Genomic DNA, 21,879 nt, shown 5'->3' with positions numbered 1-21,879 from the left:
GCTGGTGTACCGGACCAGCCAGAGCGGCCCACTTTCTCCAGTACATGGTGACTGGAAGCACATTGATCTGTAAACTGCTTTTGGAAGTATAGACATTTTGATGATGTTGATTCTTCCAATTCATGAACATGGAAGATTTTTTCCTTTTTTAAATGTCTTCTTCTATTTCTTTCTTTAGTTTTTTGTAAATTTCATCATAGAGATTTCTGACATCCTTGGTTAAATTTATTCCAAAGCATTTGATTCTTCTTGGAACTATTGTGAATGGGACTGATCTTAAAAGTTCTTCCTCAGCCGTGACATTGTCTTTGTATACAAAGATTGTTGATTTTTTATATTGATTTTATATCCTGCCACTTTACCAAACTCTTTTATGAGTTCCAATAAGGTCTTAATTTCACATTCATTCATAAATGAGAGCTTTGCAGTATACAGTATTCTGGATTTACAGTTTTTCTTGTAAGACTTGGACTATATCTCACTGTTCCCTTCTAGCCTATAGGGTTTCTGATGAGAAGTCAGCTGTGAGTCTAATTGGAGATCCTCTGAAAGTAATCTGGCATTTCTCTCATCCACATTTTAGAACGTTTTCTTTATGTTTTGCTGTGGAGGCTTTGACTACAATGTCATGGTGAAGATCTTTTCTGGTCATGTCTACTAGCAGTTCTATGTGCTTCCTGAACTTGGACATCCCTTTCTTTCTCCAAATTGGGAAAGTTTTCTTTAATGATTTCTCTAATTAGGTTTTTCAAGTAAATACTCTCCTCCCACACCTTCAGGAACTCCTAAGACCTGCATATTGGGTCATTTGATAGTATTCCAATTATCTCCAACACTGTTTTTAAGTTTTGCATTTTCTTGTTTTTGTTGTTGTTGTTGTTGTTGTTGTTTTGTTTTTGTCTGACTGTAAGATTTCCAAAGATTTGTCTTCTAATTCAGATATTCTTTTTTCTGCCTCACCAAGTCTGCTGTTAAGGCTTTCCATTGCATTTTTTAATTTGATCTACTGAATTTTCATTTCATTTGTATTTCTCTTTAAAGATCTGAATTTTATGGGAAAATTTTCATTCATGTCATGTATGGTTTTCTTTAGTTTATGGATTTGCTTTTGATTGCTTTTGAATAATCCTATGATTAATTTTTTAAATTCCATTTCTGGCATTTCCTCCATCTCTTCATCTTCACATTCTAATACTGAAGTGTTGTTGTATTCTTGTGGGAGGGGGTGGGTCATGTTTTCCTTATCAGTGTTTCTTGAATTTCTGCACCTACTTTTAGGCATTTGTGGAGTTGTTTTTCATTTTTTTTCTTCTGATGCTTTCATCTGTGGGTTGGTGGAATGTCTGCACTTTCAGTCAATACCAAGGGGTGGGTGGTGGGTGTGGCCAGGGAGCTCTGGTCAATGCTCTATGGTGCAGCAAATTTCCAGGGTAACCCCCAAGCTGGGCATGGTAGATCTCAACCAGCTACACCCTGCACCTTTTCATGTGACCACCCAGTTCCCTAGGTCTTAGCACACAAGGCTCACTGGGTCCAGAAGTTTCTCTCTCCATCCTGCCAGTCTGTCCATCAACAGAGAGTCAGGTCATTGCCCCTTTCGGATGCATCCATCAAAAAGTTGACCTTCAGTGACAGTGTATCACAGTCCTCCTTCAGTCACTTCAGTGGTGCCAACCGCTTCATACACAAAAAAACAACCAATCATGTCCTCACGGGCACCTCCCTTCCGACTCTAGCACTTACCAGGCACCTGTCCCATTTGCAAGGCATCCCGCGGCTGGTGCCGTGGCTCACTTGGCTAATCCTCCACCTACGGCTCCGACACCCCAGGTTCTAGTCCCTGTCGGGGCGCTGGAGTCTGTCCCGGTTGCTCCTCTTCCAGTCCAGCTCTCTGCTGTGGCCCAGGAGTACAGTGGAGGATGGCCCAGGTCTTTGGGCCCTGTACCCGCATGGGAGACCAGGGGAAGCACCTGGCTCCTGGCTTCAGATGGGTGCGGTGCACTGGCCGCAGCGCGCCGGCCGCAGAAGCTATTTGGGGGTGAACCAACGGAAAAGGAAGACCTTTCTCTCTCTCTCTCACTGTCCACACACATCCCGCACATAGGCACGCACAATCGGAGCCCCTTGAGGACGGGGGTTGCGGGTAGACTGAGTGCTCTTATGCCAGCCTCAAACACAGCCCCCTTCGCTACAGCCCTGCACCACTTTGGTTTCCTGCAGACTGCCAGTGCATTCTGACAGCTTTAATCTTAGGAAGAGCAGGTGCTTATAGCCTTTAATCTGATGGCAAGCCAAATGAGGCAAAAGTAGTTCCTGAAAGAAATGGTTTATTTCACAACACACAACTGCAGAATAAGAAAAAATAAGAGAAGTATGAAAATATGGGGTAAATAGGTCAAAGAAAATTCCTCAAGCCCAGCGGGCTAGTAACAAACCACAAAGCAAATTTTTCAGATAGCCCAGGAGGACAGGGCCCTTTGGGGTGGCACTGGTTGGGTGTGCGTGCCGTCATGCTGTCAGCAGTGAAGTTAAGGGCCTGTCACTGTGGCAGAACCACCAGCAGCTGAGGCCTTTTCACAGTGGATTCTTATGAGTGCAGTCACAGCCAGATGTGTGTCAAAAGTTAAATGGCCCTGTTTTTATTTTTTATTGCTTATTTTCATTTATATGAGAGGTGGAGCAAGAAAGAGAGAGAGAGAGAGGGAGAGAGAAACTTCCATCCGTTGGTTCCCTCCTCAAATGCCTGCAACAGCCAGGGCTGGGTCAGGTGGGAGCCAGGAGCCGGAAACTCAATCTGAGTCTCCCACAGAGGTGGCAGGAGCCCAGGTCCTTGAGCTGTCATCCACTGCCTCCCAGGATGCTTTAACGGAAAGCTGGGTGCGAAGCAGAGGAGCCGGGGTGCAAAAACAGTGTTCTGATGTGGAATGTGGACATTCCAAGAGGTGTCCTAACCAGCTGTGCCACAACACCCATCCCAGCACTTCCGCTTTGCCCCTGAAGGTGTATTATCTTAGCTTCCACATGTCAACCTAGGCGGAAGAAGTTCTGGACCAAAACTATCTCATTTGTATATGGATGCCCTGTTTTCAGTGTGGCTATCAGTCCATGTGAAGTCATTGGTCTCCTTGTTATCAACTAGTTATCAAGCTTGGTTATAGCTTGTGTTACAAGAAAAAGCCCAAAATGGAATTACTGCTGTCAAAATATAGTCATATTAATCGTAATTAAAGTAACCAATTTACGTACAGTCACAATCATAACACAGTAGAACACGCATAATAATATCAATCCATTGGCTGGCGCCACAGCTCAATAGGCTAATCCTCCACCTGCGGTGCTAGCACCCTGGGTTCTAGTCCCGGTCGGGGTGCTGGATTCTGTCCCGGTTGCCCCTCTTCCAGTCCAGCTCTCTGCTATGGCCCGGGAGTGCAGTGGAGGATGGCCCAGGTGCTTGGGCCCTGCACCCGCTTGGGAGACCAGGGAAGCACCTGGCTCCTGGCTTCGGATCATCGCGGTGTGCCGGCTGCAGCGGCCATTGCGGGGTGAACCAATGGAAAAGGAAGACCTTTCTCTCTGTCTCTCTCTTTCTCTCTGCCTGTCAAAAAAAAAAAAAAAAATCAATCCATTGCTACTATTCATATTATTCAGAGCTAAGAACAGAACCCAGGTACTCCAGTATGGGATATAGGCAGCATCTCAATTGCTAGGGCCAACAGCTGCCCAGTGGTTGCTTTCAGATGTGTGCATCTCCTATGAAGACCAGCATTGCAGATGGAAAGCTTAGAAATAAATCAGTGCCCCGGGGCATTTGAGAATTATTTAAGCAGAGTGATGTGGTCATGACGAAGTTACACTGTTCATGAGTTATCACAGAGTTGTCCTATCCAAGAGTGCTGAGGAAAACCCACTAGTATCATGTTATGAAAGTAAAAAGCAATTAGCAAAATAGGTGAAGAAGTGTGTGATGCAGAGGACAAGACGGATTTATGAAGAAGCATTTGGCAAATTCAGACTTTGCAGAATTTCTACAGGATGAGAATCTGTGCTAGGCCTTTGATTTCAAAACGTACTGTGATTTAGGTAGTCTTGGGGGAGTAGAACTCTAAAGTGTTGGGGTTGAAAGTAGATTATGATGGACCAATGAATACGTGAACAATGAAAAAGAATGTGTGGCTAGTTAAATTATTTCACCTGTACTCTTGAAATGAGGGGGGAAACACGATGACTTCAGGGGATAGTAAAGTAAGAGCGCTTCCTTTTAGGATTGGGTCAACTTAGAAAATCAGAAAAGAGACACACGAGCTGAGAGACCAAGAGAAGGATAAGGGAAGAGAAAGAAGAGGGGGTGGAGGAAGGGGAGGAGACAGAAGATTAAAGAGAAAGAGAAGGAGAAGAAGAAAGGGAGGGGAAGGAGCTGACTTGGAATCAAGTTGGTGTCAAATCAGATGTGGATTGAGATTGACATAGACGAAGAACAATCCATGGGTTTCAGTGAGTTCATCCTCACCACTGGAAGTCCCAATTATGAGGTGAAACATTCGTTCTGACTGCAAGCCCACACATTGGATATGTGACCCAAATGGAGTTCTTGATTTTCAACTGTTCTTGAGTTCCGAAGCAGGTTGCACATCTGTGGCAGATTTTGGCCTGTTGCTTTCTACTTGAAACATACACATAGCTTGAGTGTAGTGAGGTCATTAAAATTCTAATGCCTGCATCACTGCTTTCAAAATAGAATATTAAAGTGAACGTTCTGGCACCCAACCCAAGAATTGTACTTTGGGAATTTCAGCGAGACAGCTGAGCTGTTCCCTGCAGGACAACCTACGGCTGGTAGTGCCAACTGCAGCTCAGTAACAGGGAACGCTGTCACAAAGTGACCTTTGCGAAATGTATCTCCAGGTGCTTTGGATTCTAGTTAGTTGAGACAAATTTTTCTCCATCAAAAAATGCATTTATTTGGTGTAAAAAAATAGAAGTGTTGTGACAGTACCTTGTCTGCTTTACCTATAAAATTACTGAATTCAGGCTTGTCCCTCCTTTGGGGGCAACACAAGAGCAAAATGGGAGCTGTGGCACAAGGGCCAGGGCAGGACAGCCGTTCAGGAAGTTTCTTCCACTGCTCTTTGACTAAGTACTGGTTGAAATTAGTACCCTGGAAAGCGTAACCAGAAGAGGCAATATGTTCCCAGAAAAGTGTGGCAAGCCACAGTAGTAGCTGTTGGGTCCGACTCTAAAAGAAAGGGTAGAGAGATTGAATTAGTGTAAAAGTTGGAAATAAAGTTCTTCTTCCAGAACATGGAGGCACCATAGTAGCTCTAGACAAGAATTACTTTTTATTTAGAGATGGCGGCATTTTTAAAAAAACATGTAGACTGAGATCTCTGTTGAAATGGCGCATGTGAAGTGGCGCGTTCCACTGAAGTTCGGAAATCTTTCATCATGTAAATCATTTCCGTGTCTCTTTTATAATAAATTACTACTGTCTAAAGTAATGACCAAAAAAAAAAAAAATACTGCATTCAAAAGATTTGTGGAACCAAACTCCCTTTTCTTTTTTAAAGGATTTTCTTTTATTGATACCAAAGAGTTTCTTTAAAATCTGGCTGCAAATTAAAATAGCCATTCCCCAGGGCAGTGGTCTGATAGTGGGGATTTGGGGTTTGGGCTGCTTTATTTGAGAAGGGCTTCAGGCTCCGCTGCACTCTGCAGCTACTCAGCCCTAAATTATCTTAATCCCCCTCTAGATAATAAGAACCAAGGTTAGAAAAAACCATCTAAAGCCAACTATGTATTTTTAATTAAGTGACATTAACTGGGATATTTTTATATCTGTGTTTTCAGAAATGCTGAGGTCCTTGCATCCTTGCAGTGGAGGTTTGGTATCCTCTAGTGAGTGTACACTAGTGGGTACTGTTTTGATTTATGCAGTGGAAATGACCATGGAGTAAACAGATACACCCTTTCTGTAATGGGTTCAAAGTGAACCCTGCTGGTGACTTAAAACACAGGATCATTCTCTAGTTTTCATTTTATGGTAGTATCTTTCTTCCTGAAATCATGAAAAGCTCTATGCCTTTGCCAGCAAGAAAGATAAGATTTTTAGTAACAGAGAAAGCTGTTTTTAAAAGTTATCTTTAAGAGTTGATGTCTCTGAACACAACAGTGGTTTTAAGGACTACCCCACTTTTGAAGATGAATGCCATCTTGAGGGAAACCATCATTAACCTAACCGGAGCCTAAGAATTACAGGCATTATTGAACCTTTTTCAGAATTTGGCTTTTCAGAAGCTTATGGCTTATAATAGAATGACATAGTGAACATATTTATGATGAAATGTCATTAGCAAATCTGTTACCTGAAGAAATGTTTCTATTTAATCTGCTATTTTGATGGCTTAATATGTTCAACTGACATATGTGGTGGGTTCAAATAAATATGAGGGTACCTCAATGTTAATGGAATAAGGAATTAAAAGACAACTTTATTTTGTTGCAAACAAATTTTGAAATACATGTGTAGACCTTCATAAAATGCATTGTCCATTAAGTCTTTCATTTTTTTATATTCTTTTTTTATTTAAAAGGCAGAGGGACAGAGGAACTGAGAAAGATCTCCCATTCCACTGGTTCACTCCTCTAGATGTGTGCAACACCCAGAGCTGGGCCAGGCTAGTGCCAGGTGCCTGGTGCTTAGTTCAGGTCTTCCATGTGGGTGGCAGGGACTTCGGCCAGACTTGGCTGGAAGTTCCAAGCCAGGATGTGAACCCAGGATGGGATGCCGTTGTTCCACATGTCGAGTTCACTGCTGTCCCAAATGCCTGCCTTCTTCTTGAACATTTTGAAGATCCCATGTTTTTAGGACAATAAAGGAAGAATCAACTAATTAAAATAAGCAATTCTTTCTAAGAATACTTCTTCTGATTAGTTTGGATACCACTGGAATAATATAAAACTTCAAAACAGATTATAACTAGTAGTTTGGAACATAAAGTGAAAAAAAATTCTGTTATCCGCACTACAGGACTTGGTTTTAGGCATCTGTGTGAGGAAAGATTCGTGATTAGTAAGATGTAAGTAAGGAGTTATCAGCTCTCTTTTCTTCCTCTGGCTGTGTGGGACATGACATCCTTTGAAACCAAGACGAGTAAGAACTTTCTTGACCACCGTCACCAGTCTGGGAGGAAGGAAAAGTCTTCCTTTCTTCTGTGGGTCAGCAGGAAATTGACCTCTTTGATGCCCTGCCTTAGAAGTTACAGAATCTTGGTTTTTAATGAGAATAATTTCCTTTGCAACTTTTTCCAGTGAATTTTTATTTTTTGTTCATGCTTACTGTTGGCATGATACACATACTTAAAAACACATTAACAGGGATGACACAAAATTATCATTAAAAATGATTTTCTTTTAAAACAAAATGTGTGCTTCCACTTAGCCTGTCCATGAGTCAGATTATTAAATTAAGTCATAGTTTCCCAAATCTTTAATACATATATTTTAAAATAAAAAAGTAATTTATTCAGTGTACAGATAGCATAACACAAGAGGGAAAAACAAATGATACTATAGTTGCAGTTCCGTGATTCTGTTGTAAATTTTGGACATATTCTCTGTGTAGTCTTATTATTTCTCAAAGGTCTACTTCTAAAATAAGAAAATGACTTAAAAATAGGTAAAAGTATTTTTTTCCTGTAGATAATGGTGTGTGTGTTTGTGTGTGTGTGTGTGTGTGTGTTTACAGTGTGGGTGTAAGTTATCTCACAGTCACAACTTCAGGCACTTGTTTTAACAGAATTATCTCATGATCTTGTTTTCAGTGGAATCAGATGTTCTTTAAATGTTTTCTTGCATCATTCCAAGGCCAAGAATATTCTAAACATTGCGTTAACTAGCGTTGCTGTACAAGTTGGAGGTGTTTTCTTGATTTTGTTTTCAACTGTGTTGGTGTCCCCATTGTGAATGCCATTTCCCAGGTATCCATAGCTCAGCACAGGCTATAACCATCCGCTGTGGGCTAACACTTGCCTGGAAGTCCACTGACAGTTATGGGGCATGTACATTTTATTGATGTCATGAGAACTTGAGCAGGGAGAGCTAACTTGAAACAGAAACATCTTTCTTTTTTCTTTTTTTAAATGGAGTGAGAAGGAGGGGAGGGATGCTGAAGAGGAAGGTTGGGGCCAGCCATGGAGCCTTAACAAAAACATGTCTGAAAGTGTTTCCTAAGTTGTTCATGATTGGTTGGGTTTCGATATTTTAGTACAATAAGTGTTTAAAAATATTCAACTAAAAAAATCAAATGTTATATGTGTGCTTTAATTCCTGTACATTTTTTGTGAAGGATGTTCGATCACATATGTAAAACCCAACAGGTTTGTAGTATTCTCATATGCTGAATAAAATTCGGAAAAGAATTTTCAAAATGATATCAAAGTATCTGTTTTCAAGTACATCAGTCTATCCAAAAAGACGAGTAAATGTGAAATGTCAACACATTAAGCTTAAGAAAAAGAAGTAGTAGAGCAGCTGTTAACTGTCAATGAACGTCCAAGCATGATTACAAACTGCAATTTGAGAACGTGTAATTAAGATTTCATTATATGACTTGTTCTTAGATGATCAACTTTGCTTCAGAATAATGTGTTTGGCCCATAATTTAGAATTGCCCTTCTTTTTCCCAACAAGAAGTGACAGCTATTTATAAATATAAACTAAATCTTTGTCACCTGCCCAACTGTTGGATTAGTTTCAACTCTCGATGTAACAGGGAATACGGAGAAGCAACTTCAAATGTGTGGGGCCTATCACTTTTAAAACTTGCCTTTCACTCCTTTAAAAATCATACTCAAAATTTCAAATGCAAAATTAGGTTCTAAAGTGCAATAGTTTAACCATAGTTAAAATATTTTACAGAAAAATATCTAGCACAGATGACCAGGGGAATACAATGCTAGTACTTCTCCCAGACATCAGAAAGAGCCCATACAATCTAGATGCCCTCAAGCATGTAGATTATAAAAACCAGCATTTTAGGGAGGAAAATTTTTCTTTTAATTTCTTGTTTTCTGGTCATCTTTTTTTTTTTTCTGGCTACAAGTTTATTTAACACAAAATAATCCCCTCCGTCTTTACTGGGGTGGCTGACCACGTCCACGACCAAATCCGCCTCTAAACTGGAATTCAGTTGCTGACCCAGCCCCAGCCTCGGCTTTCTTGTTGGCACCAGGGGGCACAGCGCTTCGTCTCTAAGTGTCTCTGTCGGCTTCCCCTCTTGTGAGTCTCGCAGGCCGCTCCCACTCCAGACCTTTGGGCCTAGGCCTGCCAGTCTCGGGTCGGCTGCGGCGCAGGGTGGCAGGCACGATCTCAGGGGGCAGGTGGAGGTAGTCCCGGAGATACTGGATGCCCTCATTGGTGAGGTACCAGTAGAAGTGTCTCCACGCGAACTGCTCCTTCACGTAGCCTCGAGACTTGAGCGACTGCATGGCCTTCATGACGTGGAGGTTGGGCACGTTCTTGTCCGCCAGCTCTGGGTGCTTCGGCATGTGCACGTCCTTTTTGGCTACCATCATCCCCTCCTTGAAGAGGAGTTCGTAAATGGCAATGCGATTCTTCTTGGGCATCAACATCGCGGCAGCTGTAGGGTTCCGTTTTCTGGTCATCATTAGTGATAATTTTTCTTATTTGGCTACTCACTTTAGGGGTGTTTTGCATGCTTGTTTATTCATCCAGTGTTTACATAATTCCTACTGTTTGTGGGAATTTTTGCTCACTGATAGGAATAAAATGATACATGTTCCCAAAACAAAGATAGATGAAGTACACATATAGCAATAAAATAACATGAGGTAGGCATTTAATCTGTTTTACATGACTCAAATACTGAAATGCCAAATATTATTGCACGAAAAATCCATATTGTTATGATAACAAGTTTTCTTCTGTGTTGTATAAATTATTAATGACATCCATCACATTTACTTTAGCATATTTATTCAGTAAATATAAAACACATCCTAGAATATGTCCTTTAGACCACTTATTTAAAAATAATGTATATTTAGTGTATGACACTGTGACCTTGCTTTATTATAAATATAGAATAAAATTAATAATTTATTTTCAAAAATTATTTTATTTGTAAGATATATTTATTTAAACTGTTGTTTAGCTTTTAATCCAAATATACAAGCTTATTTTCAAGATCAAAATGTTTTAATTTCTAATACAAGCATCACATTTATCTTTGTGTAGTAATTAGAAATTCATTTTCCAAAGGCATATCTGTTTGATTCTGAAGAATTGAGAATGAAAGTAAGAATTCTCATATCCCACTTGAGGTAAACATACAAAAATAAGTGAGATACAGGTGTGAACACAGCTGATTCAGATATGCTTTCTCCCAACAAAGGAGGACAAAAGAACAAAGAACTAACAATTACCATTTGGCTGGAAAATTCAGAGGAGAGCACAGAAACGCAGTGCACATGAGAGACATCGTGGAGCCCCGGGATGCCAGAGGCTCTGAGAAATAAGAAACAAAGTGCTTTGCATTGACTCCCATCGTCCCAGTTCACACCAGAGCCTGAGCAAGCCCTCCCACGACAGCAGAAAGATAAATGAGAGGCCCCTGTAGACCCCAGTGACACCATGAACCCCTGACATTGTTGCTGGGGAGTCCCGCCTCCCTCACAGGCGCTGAACCCGACTGGGGAGTTGTCAGGAAACCCGTTGCGCTTCTGCAGCAGGGAGCTCAGTTGCGTGAACCCTTCTGCATTGCAGCTGCTGCTGCTTCATGCTCTATTGAAGCCAAACAAACTGTGCCCTGCCCCAGTTGCTGTGAGCAAGTTACCCTCCTGGGCTGCCAGAGCGGCTCCACTGCCCCATGACCTGCAGGGACTGACAGGGCATCCAAGCTTCTTGCATTCGCCAGGCATGGCTAGAGTGACCCCAAGCCCACACAACCCCAAGAGACTGACAGGTGCATGCTGTACCTGTGTCCTGCCCCTGCTGCTGTGCTGGCTTTGTTTTGTCCATTCAGAGCCTAACAGAGTAGCCCCAGCCCTACATAGCCAAGGAAGACTTCCTAGCTCCCTGCTACTGTGTCTGTGTCTGTGCTGTGGCACACTTAGCCAGGCACAGGAAGTGGCCCCATTCCCACTCATAGTCCCACAAGTGCTTCTCTGCCACTGTGTGCGCACCATGTGCCGCATTTGCATGGGTCTGCCAGGGAGGCCAAGCAATGGGCATTCCACCCCCACTGCTGTGTGTGTCACACCAACACGTAGTGCTAGAGTGTCCCAACCTACTCTCCATGCAACACACCCAGAGCCATTGATTACAACTGAAGAAGCTGTACAAAGACTACACTATGGCAGCCAACTGCAACCAAAGTCAACACAGTCCACAAAACTGAAATTGTAGGGCACATCTTCAGGAGAAAGTCTGTGGCTATGAATGCCATTCTATAAAATTAATCGCATATCTACCAGATGCACAGATACGAATGGCATAGGGTCACAAGAAGTATGTAAAGCAAGGTTACCTGATGCCCCCAGAGCAGCAGAGTACTTCTAGAACTCAGCAGCAGATCCCAAGGAAAAGGAAGTTGATGGCCTGTCTGAAAAAGAACTCAGAGGAGTGATTCTTAGGAAGTTCAATGAAATTCAATGCATGCTTGAATGAGAAACTCAGCAACGAGATACAGATTGCAAAGATGAATGCTGGAGAACTCAGTAAATCAAAAGAAAGAATTTCTCAGCTTAAAGACAGTCCTGGGGCCAGTGTTGTGGCATAGTGGGTAAGGCCACCACCTGCAGTGCCGGCATCCCATATGGGCAAAGGTTCCAGTCCTGGCTGCTCCACTTCTGATCTGGCTCCCTGATATAGCCTGGGAAAGCAGAAGAAGATGGCCCAAGTTCTTGGGCCCTTGTGCCCGAGTGGGAGACCTGGAGGAAGTTCCTGGCTCCTGGCTTCAGATGAGCCCAGCTCCGGCCATTGCGGCCATTTGAGAAGTGAGCCAGAGGATGTAAGACCTCTGTCTCTCTCTCTGCCTCTCTGTAACTCTTCCTTTCAAATAAATAAATAAATATTTAAAAATAAAAAGTGACAGACCTGTGGAAATAACGAAGTTGGACATGGAGGAAAGAAAAGAGTAAAGAAAACATAAGATGGGACTTGCTTAGAGGAAATATTTGTTTATGGACAGTCCAGAAGGAAGAGAAAGGAAAAGCCATAAAAAACCTACTCAGTTAGATAATAGCCCAAAACATCCCAAATCTTGGGAAAGCTATGACCATCAGGTGCCAGAAGGTCCATGGACCAAATAGGTTTGACACTAGTGGGCCTCTCCAGGGCATATTATAATCAACTTGTCAAAAGTTCAGGACAAAGACGACTCTAAAGAAAGCAAGAAAAAATTGCCAATACACTTATAAGGGAACCTCCACTAGATTAACAGCAGAGTTCTCAGCACAAACCTTACACACCAAGAAGGAATGTGATGACATAGTAAAAGTTCTGAAAGAAAAAAACCTGCCAAACAAGAGTTCTATGCCCAGCAAAACTGTCCTTCAGAAACAGGGGAGCAAAAAAGGCTTTGCAAGATGAGCAAACACTGAGTGAATCGATCCCTATCAGATTGGCTTTGCCAAAGGCTCTTGGAGGAGACTCATTCCAAAAGCATGAAAATGCACAAAAGTATGAAACCCAGTGGAAGAGCAGCCGCACAGAAACGAGAGAGAAAGCGATCAGTCAAAACTTGTTAGTACCGAAAACCACCAAACCACTAAGATAAACACCAAGAAAGGCAGAAAATACATTCAAAACAACCAAAAGAAAAATAACAAAATGACAGGAATAACAAAATGCATATTAATAACAATCTTGAATTTAAATGGATTGAATTCCTTGATTCAAAGTTATAGACTGGCAGAAAGGATTTAAAAACAGAGAGAGAAAGAGAGAGAGGCAATCAATGATATACCTACAGGAAACTCACTCTACTAGAAAAGACAGACTCAAATCTCAAATTGAGAGATGGAAAAATATATGCAATGCAAATGAAAACCAAACACAAGCAGGATTAGCTACACATACAATAAATACAATAGATTTTAAGTCAAAAGGTGTAAACAGAGAAGATCACTATAAAATAATGAAGGGTTCAGTAGAATGGAGGATATAAACAGTTGTCAGTGTATATGCACTTAATAATCCTAGAACACCCAGATTTGTAAAGTGGAAATTATATTGGATCAAAATGGAGATAGGTTCCAATACAATACTAAGGGGAGTTTGCATTATTCCATATTCATTTAATGGACAGATTATCAAAGACTGAAAAATCAACAAAGAAACATCAGAGTTAAACTATATGAGAAAAGATAAGCTTATTTTGGTGCAGAACAGTTTTGAAAGCCATACCTAGTCTTTTCATAATACACATTTTTCATGAATTTTTTAAAATACTCTCATAGAATACCACAAATAGACCTAGTGCACATTTATAGAATATATCCTCCAAGAACTGCAAAATGCATTTTCTTCTCATCAGCACAGGGAACATTCTGTAGGATGGATCACATGCAAAGCAATTGAAATCAATACATGGGAACTGGCATTGTGGTGTAGTAAGCTAAGCCTCCGCCCACAGTGTCAGCATCCCATATGGGTGCCCATTCAAGTCCCAGCTGATCCTCTTCCAATCCAGCTCTCTGCTGTGGCCTGGAAAAGCAGTGGAAGATGGCCCAAGTCCTTGGGCCCCTGTACCCACATGGGAGACCAGAAAGAAGCTCCTGGCTCCTGGCTTCGGATTGGCACATCTCCGGCCATTGCAGCTATCTTGGGAGTGAACAGCAGATAGACTGTTTTTCTCTCTGTCTCTCCCTCTGACTGTAACTCTACCTCTCAAATAAATAAATCTCTTAAAAAGTCATTACATGTATCTTCCTGCCCACAATGGACTAAAAGTAAAAATCAACAATGAGAGGAATTTTAGAAAATGTAAAAATACATGAAAACTAAACCATATGCTACTGAGTAGACAATGTATTAATGAGTAAATTGAAAGCAAAATGCAAAAATTTCTTCAAACACATGAATATGGAAGTAAAACATACCCAAATTTATGGGATACAGCAAAAGCAGGATTAAGATTTAAATTTATAACAGTAAACACCTATATCAATAAAAAAAAGATTTCAAGTAAACAATATAATAGTACAACTCAAGGAACTAGAAAAGTTCCAAAATTAGAAAAAGCAAAGGAATTATTAAGTTCAGAGCAGAAATTAATGAAATGGAAAGAAAAAATGCAAAATGTCTGAAAAAACTTGTTTTTTTGAAAAGATAAATAAAATTCACAGACATTTTAGCAAGATAAAATAAGTAAAAAAAAAAAAAACAAGAGGCCCAAATACAATCAGAGATGAGAAATGAAATAATACAACTGAAATCACAGAAATACAAAAGATAATTAAGAACTACATTATGAACAACTTTATGCTAATAGGAAAATCTAGAAGAAATGAGTAAATTTCTTGATACATATAACCTACCAAAATCAAGCCATAATGACAAAACAACCAATTAAAAGTAACAAGATTGAATCAGTAATAAGAAGTCTAACAAAGAAAAGCCCCAGGAACCAGGTGGTTTTACTATTAAATTTTAGCCCAATCTTAAAGAAGTAACAAAAATTCGTCTAAAAGATAACCCTTCCAAATTAATTCAATGAGGCTAGCATTATCCTGGTATCAAAACTAGATGAGGCCACAACAACAACAACAACAACAAAAAAAAAAAAAAAAAAAAAAAAAAGAAAGAAAGAAAAGAAAAGTATGCCCCAGGATCCGCAAATTGATTCCAACAACACATCAAAAACATCATTCACTATGACCTAGGGGAACTAAGCACAGGGATGCCAGGATGGATCAACGTATACAAATGAATGGACATAATATATCACATCAACAAATGATAATCTTGATTGCAATCAATGCTATTAATACTCAAAAAAATTCAGCATCTCTTCATAATGAAAACACTAAACAAATTAGATATGGAAGGAATGTACTTCAACATAATAAAGGTTGCCTGTGACAGATCCATAGCAAATATCATACTCAATGGAGTGAAGCTGAAAGCAGTTTTCTAAGATCTGGGTCAAGACAAGGATATCCATTTTTCACTACTTTTTTCAACATGGTAACAAAGACTTAGCCACAGCAATTAGGCAAGAGAAAGAAATAGAATTCCTACAAATGGGAAGGGAGAAGTCAAATTATGCCTGTTTGCACACATGATTCTATACATCGAGAAACCAAAAGACTCTGCCAGAGTATCAGAGCTGATAAGTGACTTTATTAAAGTTGCTGGATATAAAATCAATATGCAAAAATAAGTAGCATTTTTATGCACCAATAATGAACTTGTGAATGGGATTGCCTTATTGATTTCTTGCTCACAATAGCTATAAAAGTAAAATAAGGTACTTAGTAATAAATTTAACCAAGGAAGTGGATGACCTCTACAATTAACATGAAACACTGATGAAATAAACTAAAGAAGACAAAAAATGGATATAATATTCCTGTATTGGAAGAATTAATATTGATTGTTAAAATGACCATGTTTCCCAAGTGATTTACAGATTCCATGCAGACCTCATCAAAATACCAATGACATTCATCCCCAAATAGAAAAAATCTTAAAAATCATATATAATTAGAAGATACTCCAAATAGACAAAGTAGTCTTGAGAAAAAGTACAACACTACAAGTACTGCAATACCTGATGTCAAGAACTACTACAGGGCTTAATAACCAAGACAGCATGGAACTGACATAAGAAGTGACACACAGATCAATGAAACACAATAGAAATGCCAGAAATAAGTCCATGCATCTATAGCCACTGATTCTTAACAAAGATTCCAAAAACACACATTGGAGAAAGGGCAGCCTCTTCGATATATGGTGTTGAGAAAAGTGAATACCTATATATGGAAGAATAAAACTTGATCCCTATCTCACATGCTACAAAAATCAACTCTAAATGGATCAAAGACCTAAATATAAGACCTGAAGCTATGAAACTATTTGAAGGAAACACAGAGAAACACTGTAAGACATTGGTATAAGCAGTGATTTTTTTGGATAAAATCTCAAACACACAGGCAATTAAAGCAAACACAGACAAATGGGATATATCAAAGTAAGAAGCTTCTGGATAACAAAGGAAACTTTCAACAGAGTGAAGAGACAGTGTACAGAATTGGATAAAATATTTGCAACTATTCAACCAATAAGGGGTTGATATTAGTAATATGTGAGGAACCCAAAAACTCAACAACAGTGAAATTCAGTTATGAAGTGCTCAGAGGATCTGAACAGACATTTCTTAAAAGAAGAAACAAATAGTCAACAAACACCTGAAAAAATGCTTAACATGACTGGCCAGCAGGGAATGCAAATTAAAAGCAGAATGAGATGTCATCTCATCCCAGAATGGCTATTATTAGAAAAACAAAAACAAAATTGCAGTCTCTGGCTGGGATGCAGAGAAAGGGAACTCTTAAATGCTGCTAGTGGGAATGTAAATTAGTGCAGCCGTTATGGAGAACAGAATGGAGGTTCCTCCAAATACTAAAAATAATACCACCATATGATCCAGCTATCTCACTTCTGGGAATATATCCAAAGGAAATAAAATCAGCCTATCAAAGAAATACCTGCACTCCCGTGTTTATTGCAGCACTGTTCACAATATCCAAGATATGGAATCAACTAAGATAACCATTGACTGATGAGTGAATAAAGAAAATGTGGTATATGTTCACCATGGAATATTATTCAGCCATAAAAAGAATAAAATCCTGTCATTTGCAGTAAAGTGGATTTAACCAGAGGTTATTATGTACATGAACTAAGTCAGACCTAGAAAATCAAGTACTGCCTGTCCTCTTCTAATTGGAACTTAAACTTTGATCTCAAAGTAGAAGAGATTAGAACAGTAATTAGGAGAGGATAAGGATGGTAAGGGGACAGGGGATGTGGAAGGAGGTTGAAGAATGAGCACCAAAATTCAGTTAGTGACGAGGAATTTGTTGTAGTGTTCTGCAGCATAATAGGGTTGACTGTGGTTTATAAATGTTACATACCTTAGGAAAACCTAGAAGAAAAAAACTCAAGGGCTACAAACATAAAGAAAGCATAAGGAAATGGAACATTAAATACTTTGGTTTGATTATTATACACAGTATACATGTATTGAAATACCACACCTTACCCCATAGATATATCCAATTACTATGTGTCTATTCAAAAGAAAATTTTAAAAAATAAGCAATAGCCTTGTAAAATAATGTGTAATTGTGCAATAGGGGAGGAATTATAGGTACATGCTTTCTAAAATAATAAATATTAAAAAGACTATATTAATATTTTAGCATCATCCTCAAATTTTACATGCAAGTTACATACTGAGAACTGATTTTATATACCCTGCTTTATCATGCAAAATTCATAAAGAAACAGGTGGTAGTAGAGTTCTCAAGAGATATATAACTTGTTTAGTCATTTTAGTATTAATATAATTATGATCAGTCATTTTATGTCTTATTTATTATAAGGCAGTATTATAAAGGCTGTGAGACCATATATGTGGTGCATCAAAACATTCATGGAAATGGAATGAAACAAGTTTAGAAACTTTTTCAAAACATTAATGAAGATATGTATTATGAAAAAACTATGAATGGATTTCAAAAAATATTTTAACCATAATAAGCTTATTTAATTCCATTTTTTCACAAGTTTTTTTTTTTTTTTTTTTTTTTTTTTTTTTTTTTGAGAGAGAGAGAGAGACAGAGAGAGAGAACATCCATCTTCTGGCTCATTCCCCAGATGGCAGCAACAGCCTGGGCTGGCCAGACTAAAACCAGAACTCCATCTTGGTCTCCCACGTGGGTGGCAGGGGCCTAGGTACCTGGGCCGTCACCTGCTGCCTTCCCAGGCACATTAGCCGGGAGCTGAAGTCAGTCAGCCAGGATTTTAACCCAGGCATTGTGCTGTAGGATGCTGGCATCGTCACTGGCATCTTAATAACTAGGCCAAATGTGTGACCCTACATTTTTATGTCAAGATGATGTCGAATGTAATTTCTATATTTTGTATGTGTCCTATAATTAGTGTTAATGGTTATTATGTCTTGGATATTTTAAATGTTTTTTTTTCTTTCTTTAACCCAACACAGTGAATGGTTAATAACAGTATGAATTTGCAGACTCTGAATGACTTTTTGGAGCTCATAACCTTCCTTGTAATCAATGTCATCATGTCTCTTGTCCCCTGATAAAGACATTTTCTTTCTTTCTTTTTTTAAAAAAATTTACTTATTTATTTGGAAAGCAGAATTACAGAGAGGCAGAGAGAGAGAGGTCTTCCATTTGATGGTTCACTCCCCTAAATGGTCACAACACCCAGAGCTAGGCTGATCTGAAGCCAGGAGCTTTTTCTGGGTCTCCCATGTGGATGCAGGGGCCCAAGGACGTGGGCCATCTTCTACTGCTTTCCCAGGCCACAGCAGAGAGCTGGATCGGAAGTGGAGCAGCCAGGACTCAAATGGTGTTGTGTGGGATGCCAACACTGCAGGCGGCAGCTTTACCTGCTACACCACGGGGCCATCCCCAAGAGATTTTTCTGTTAGGATTTTGAAGTTTCAAAGGCTAAGTCTGTCTGCTGTCTTCTTCCAGCTTCCCCCTTCTTAACATTCTCTGGAAGGAAGTTTGTGGAAATCCCTGGAAATGACCTTCCACAGTTCCCTGTGCTCTTAGGAAGCCGTTTTCTTCCTTAGGTACTGCCAGCATTCCCTTGCCAGCTGACCCTCCTCCATCAGAGAATAATGGGAAACCTGAGCATTTCCACATGGGCTTGGGTATTTTATGTCACTCTTCTCACTTCTTGTTTTCTTGTCACATCTCTCTTGATTTCAGGATTTTGTCCTGAAATTCCAAGTCTGTTAGGAAGGGGAACCCTTTAAAATCCAAGTTTAAAGCATTTTTTTTCTTTCATGTTGGATCTAATTTTTCTCTTGGGTTATATACGTCATGTGGTTGATGGCTTTATTGTTTAGGGATCTGAAATCAATCATGTACCTTGGGTTCGTAGGCATGAAAATAAGAGGGTAACCAGGATGAGAACTTGTTCTTTTTTATCTTTTATTTAATAAATATAAATTTCCAAAGTATAACTTTTGGATTATAGTGGCTTTTCCCCCCCCATAACCTCCTTCCCATCCACAACCATCCCATCTCCCACTCCCTCTCCCATCCCATTCACATCAAGATTCATTTTCAATTATCTTTATACACAGAAGATCAATTTAGTATATACTAAGTAAAAATTTCAACAGTTTGCACCCACACAGACACACAAAGTATAGAGTACTGTTTGAGTAGTAGTTTTACCGTTAATTCTCATAGTACAACACATTAAGGACAGAGATCCTACACAGGGAGTAGGTGCACAGTGACTCCCATTGTTGATTTAACAATTGACACTCTTATTTATGACGTTAATAACCACCCAAGGCTCTTGTCATGAGCTGCCAAGGCTATGGAAGCCTCTTGAGTTCACAAACTCTGATCTTATTTAGACAAGGTCCTAGTCAAAGTGCAAGTTCTCTCCTCCCATCAGAGAAAGGTACCTCCTTCTTTGATGGCCCGTTCTTTCCACTGGGATCTCACTCACAAAGATTTTTCATTTAGGTTTTGTTTTTTTTTTTTTTTTTTTTTTTTTTTTTTTTTTTTGTTTTTTTGCCACAGTGTTTTGGCTTTCCATGCCTGCGAAACTCTCATGGCCTTTTTAGCCAGATCCGAATGCCTTAAGGGCTGATTCTGAGGCCAGAGTGCTGTTTAGGACATCTGCCATTCTATGAGTCTGCTGTGTATCCTGTTTCCTATATTAGATCCTTTTCTCCTTTTTAATTCTATCAGTTATTAATTAGACACTAGTCTTATTTAGGTGATCCCTTTGACACTTAATCCTATCATTATGATCAATTATGAACTTAACCTGATCACATTGATTAGTAAGATGGCATTGGTACATGCCACCTTCATGGGATTGAATTGGATTCCCCTGGCAGGTTTCTAGCTCTACCATTAGGGGTAAGTCTGAGTAAGCATGTGCCGAACTGTACATCTGCTCCCTTTCTTGAACTGACTTGTCCTTTTAAAATAGTTCATAATAGACTGTTCCGTAATTATAACATACAAGACATTAATTGCCATTGTGTTTTTGCATAGCAAGTTTAGGCTGTTGATAAAATATAAGGAAGAATTTGACAGTATCTTTCCAAACAAAAAAAAAATGCATAACCTTTGATGCAGAAAATACCACTTTTAGTTGTTTACTAATAGATAAATTCCTATATATGTGAAATAATGTTTAAGAGTATTTATTGTATGCTGTTTACATGTCATATGTTAAAACTAAAAAAGTATCAAGGGAAAGGTAAAAGGTAAGTTGAAGAAACAGCATTATTTTTGGCTGTTATTTATATGGAACCAAATTGTGTATATTCATATATATGCACATGCATATATGTGTTTTTATCATGTATATGTATGTACACACACAGCCTGTACGTATAAAACCGCATAGGTTACCTCTGGAAGGCTGTTCAGGAAAATTCCTACTAGGGTAGCCTCCAGGGCAATTGCAGAGAGGGAGAAGTAGAGTTCCTTTTCACTCATGTACTCTTGCAGCTCATACATATAATGCCTAGCTCAAAATCAAGAACATGCCTGAAACTACAATTAAGTTTACAAAGTTAAAATAGAAAAGAAGCAGTCCAGCTAGGAAATCTTGCTAGAAGGGCGCTTCAGAAAGGCCCTCTGAGGCATGCGATAAAGTTGCCAGGTGCTTCCGGTTGAACACTTCCGGTCCTGCAAATTCAGCCGCAGAAGTAGCTAAGTGGATGCAAGTGCACCAGTCTAACAAGACCGGCAATCCAGCTGGCATTGCCAGAGTGTCTTTGCTAAATTAATTAATTAACGTGAAGTAGCAGTTCGATTTTCATGAGTTTATCCCAGAGAACAAATCATTGCTGGCCGGGTCCTGAGTGTGAGGAGCAGGATGCGTGCAGCCTTGAAGAACCCGACCTGGCCGCCGCCTGGCTTCAGCAGGGCGGGGTCTCTGCCCGCCCTGGGACTGCAGCCGGGCCCAATATGCAGGTCGTCCTCCGCCTGTCCACCGGCTCCCCAGCCTTGCGTCTCAGTTTCAACTTTCAGTTCGTAGACTTAAATGAGCCCAAACCTCAAGAGAAGCAGACAAATGAATGCTCATTATCTACATTACAAATTGTAAAATTATTTCTCAAAAAGTGAAACTTGATGGGCTCCTAACAGAAAAGGCCCTTTATGCAGAACAGCTCAGAAGAGAATAAAAAGCACAGTAATTGATGGACTGACAGAAATAGAGGTGTGCCTGCAATATATATTAATCCATAGGGCCGTAATGTTAGGGGCCAGAAGCGATCCATTTCATTTGCAAAATATCAAGTGAAAATTGTCTCCACAATTATGAATATTTAAACAGCATTATTGCTTCTCAATATATAACACATGCAAACGCACCACATCATTTTTATTACCAAAAAGGAAAAAATAATTAAAACTATAAAAAGCCGTTCTCGGTGTCATTTTAATGTGTCTTTGTTATTGCCATTTATCTCTAAGAGATAATATGAAAAAGAAATTGAAAAATAACACATCGGTAGGTGATAAATTTTATTCGTATCAAACCTTTTTTTAAAAAATCTTTGTTTTTTCATCCTAAAGAGCAACAGAGAAAATGAGAAAGAACTATGTATATTAA

The 21,879-nt window shown here is 39.5% G+C and overlaps 2 protein-coding genes across 2 annotated transcripts in view; one reads left to right on the top strand and one right to left on the bottom strand.

Moving 5' to 3' along the window:
- The window catches only part of FBXL17 (F-box and leucine rich repeat protein 17), a 533,662-nt gene that overhangs the window by 300,254 nt on the left and 211,529 nt on the right, over positions 1-21,879 (top strand). The window lies entirely within an intron of this gene.
- LOC138845156 (small ribosomal subunit protein eS10-like) lies at positions 9,075-12,841 on the bottom strand. Its single transcript, XM_070056509.1, has one exon. The coding sequence runs from the start codon at positions 9,660-9,662 to the stop codon at positions 9,246-9,248; it is 417 nt and encodes a 138-aa protein (XP_069912610.1). The 5' UTR covers positions 9,663-12,841; the 3' UTR covers positions 9,075-9,245.

The sequence above is a fragment of the Oryctolagus cuniculus genome, chromosome 14, assembly GCF_964237555.1.
Source record: "Oryctolagus cuniculus chromosome 14, mOryCun1.1, whole genome shotgun sequence".
In the NCBI taxonomy this organism is placed as follows: domain Eukaryota; kingdom Metazoa; phylum Chordata; class Mammalia; order Lagomorpha; family Leporidae; genus Oryctolagus; species Oryctolagus cuniculus.
Note: the sequence above shows the minus strand (reverse complement) of the source record. Positions and strands in the feature narration are given on the sequence as shown.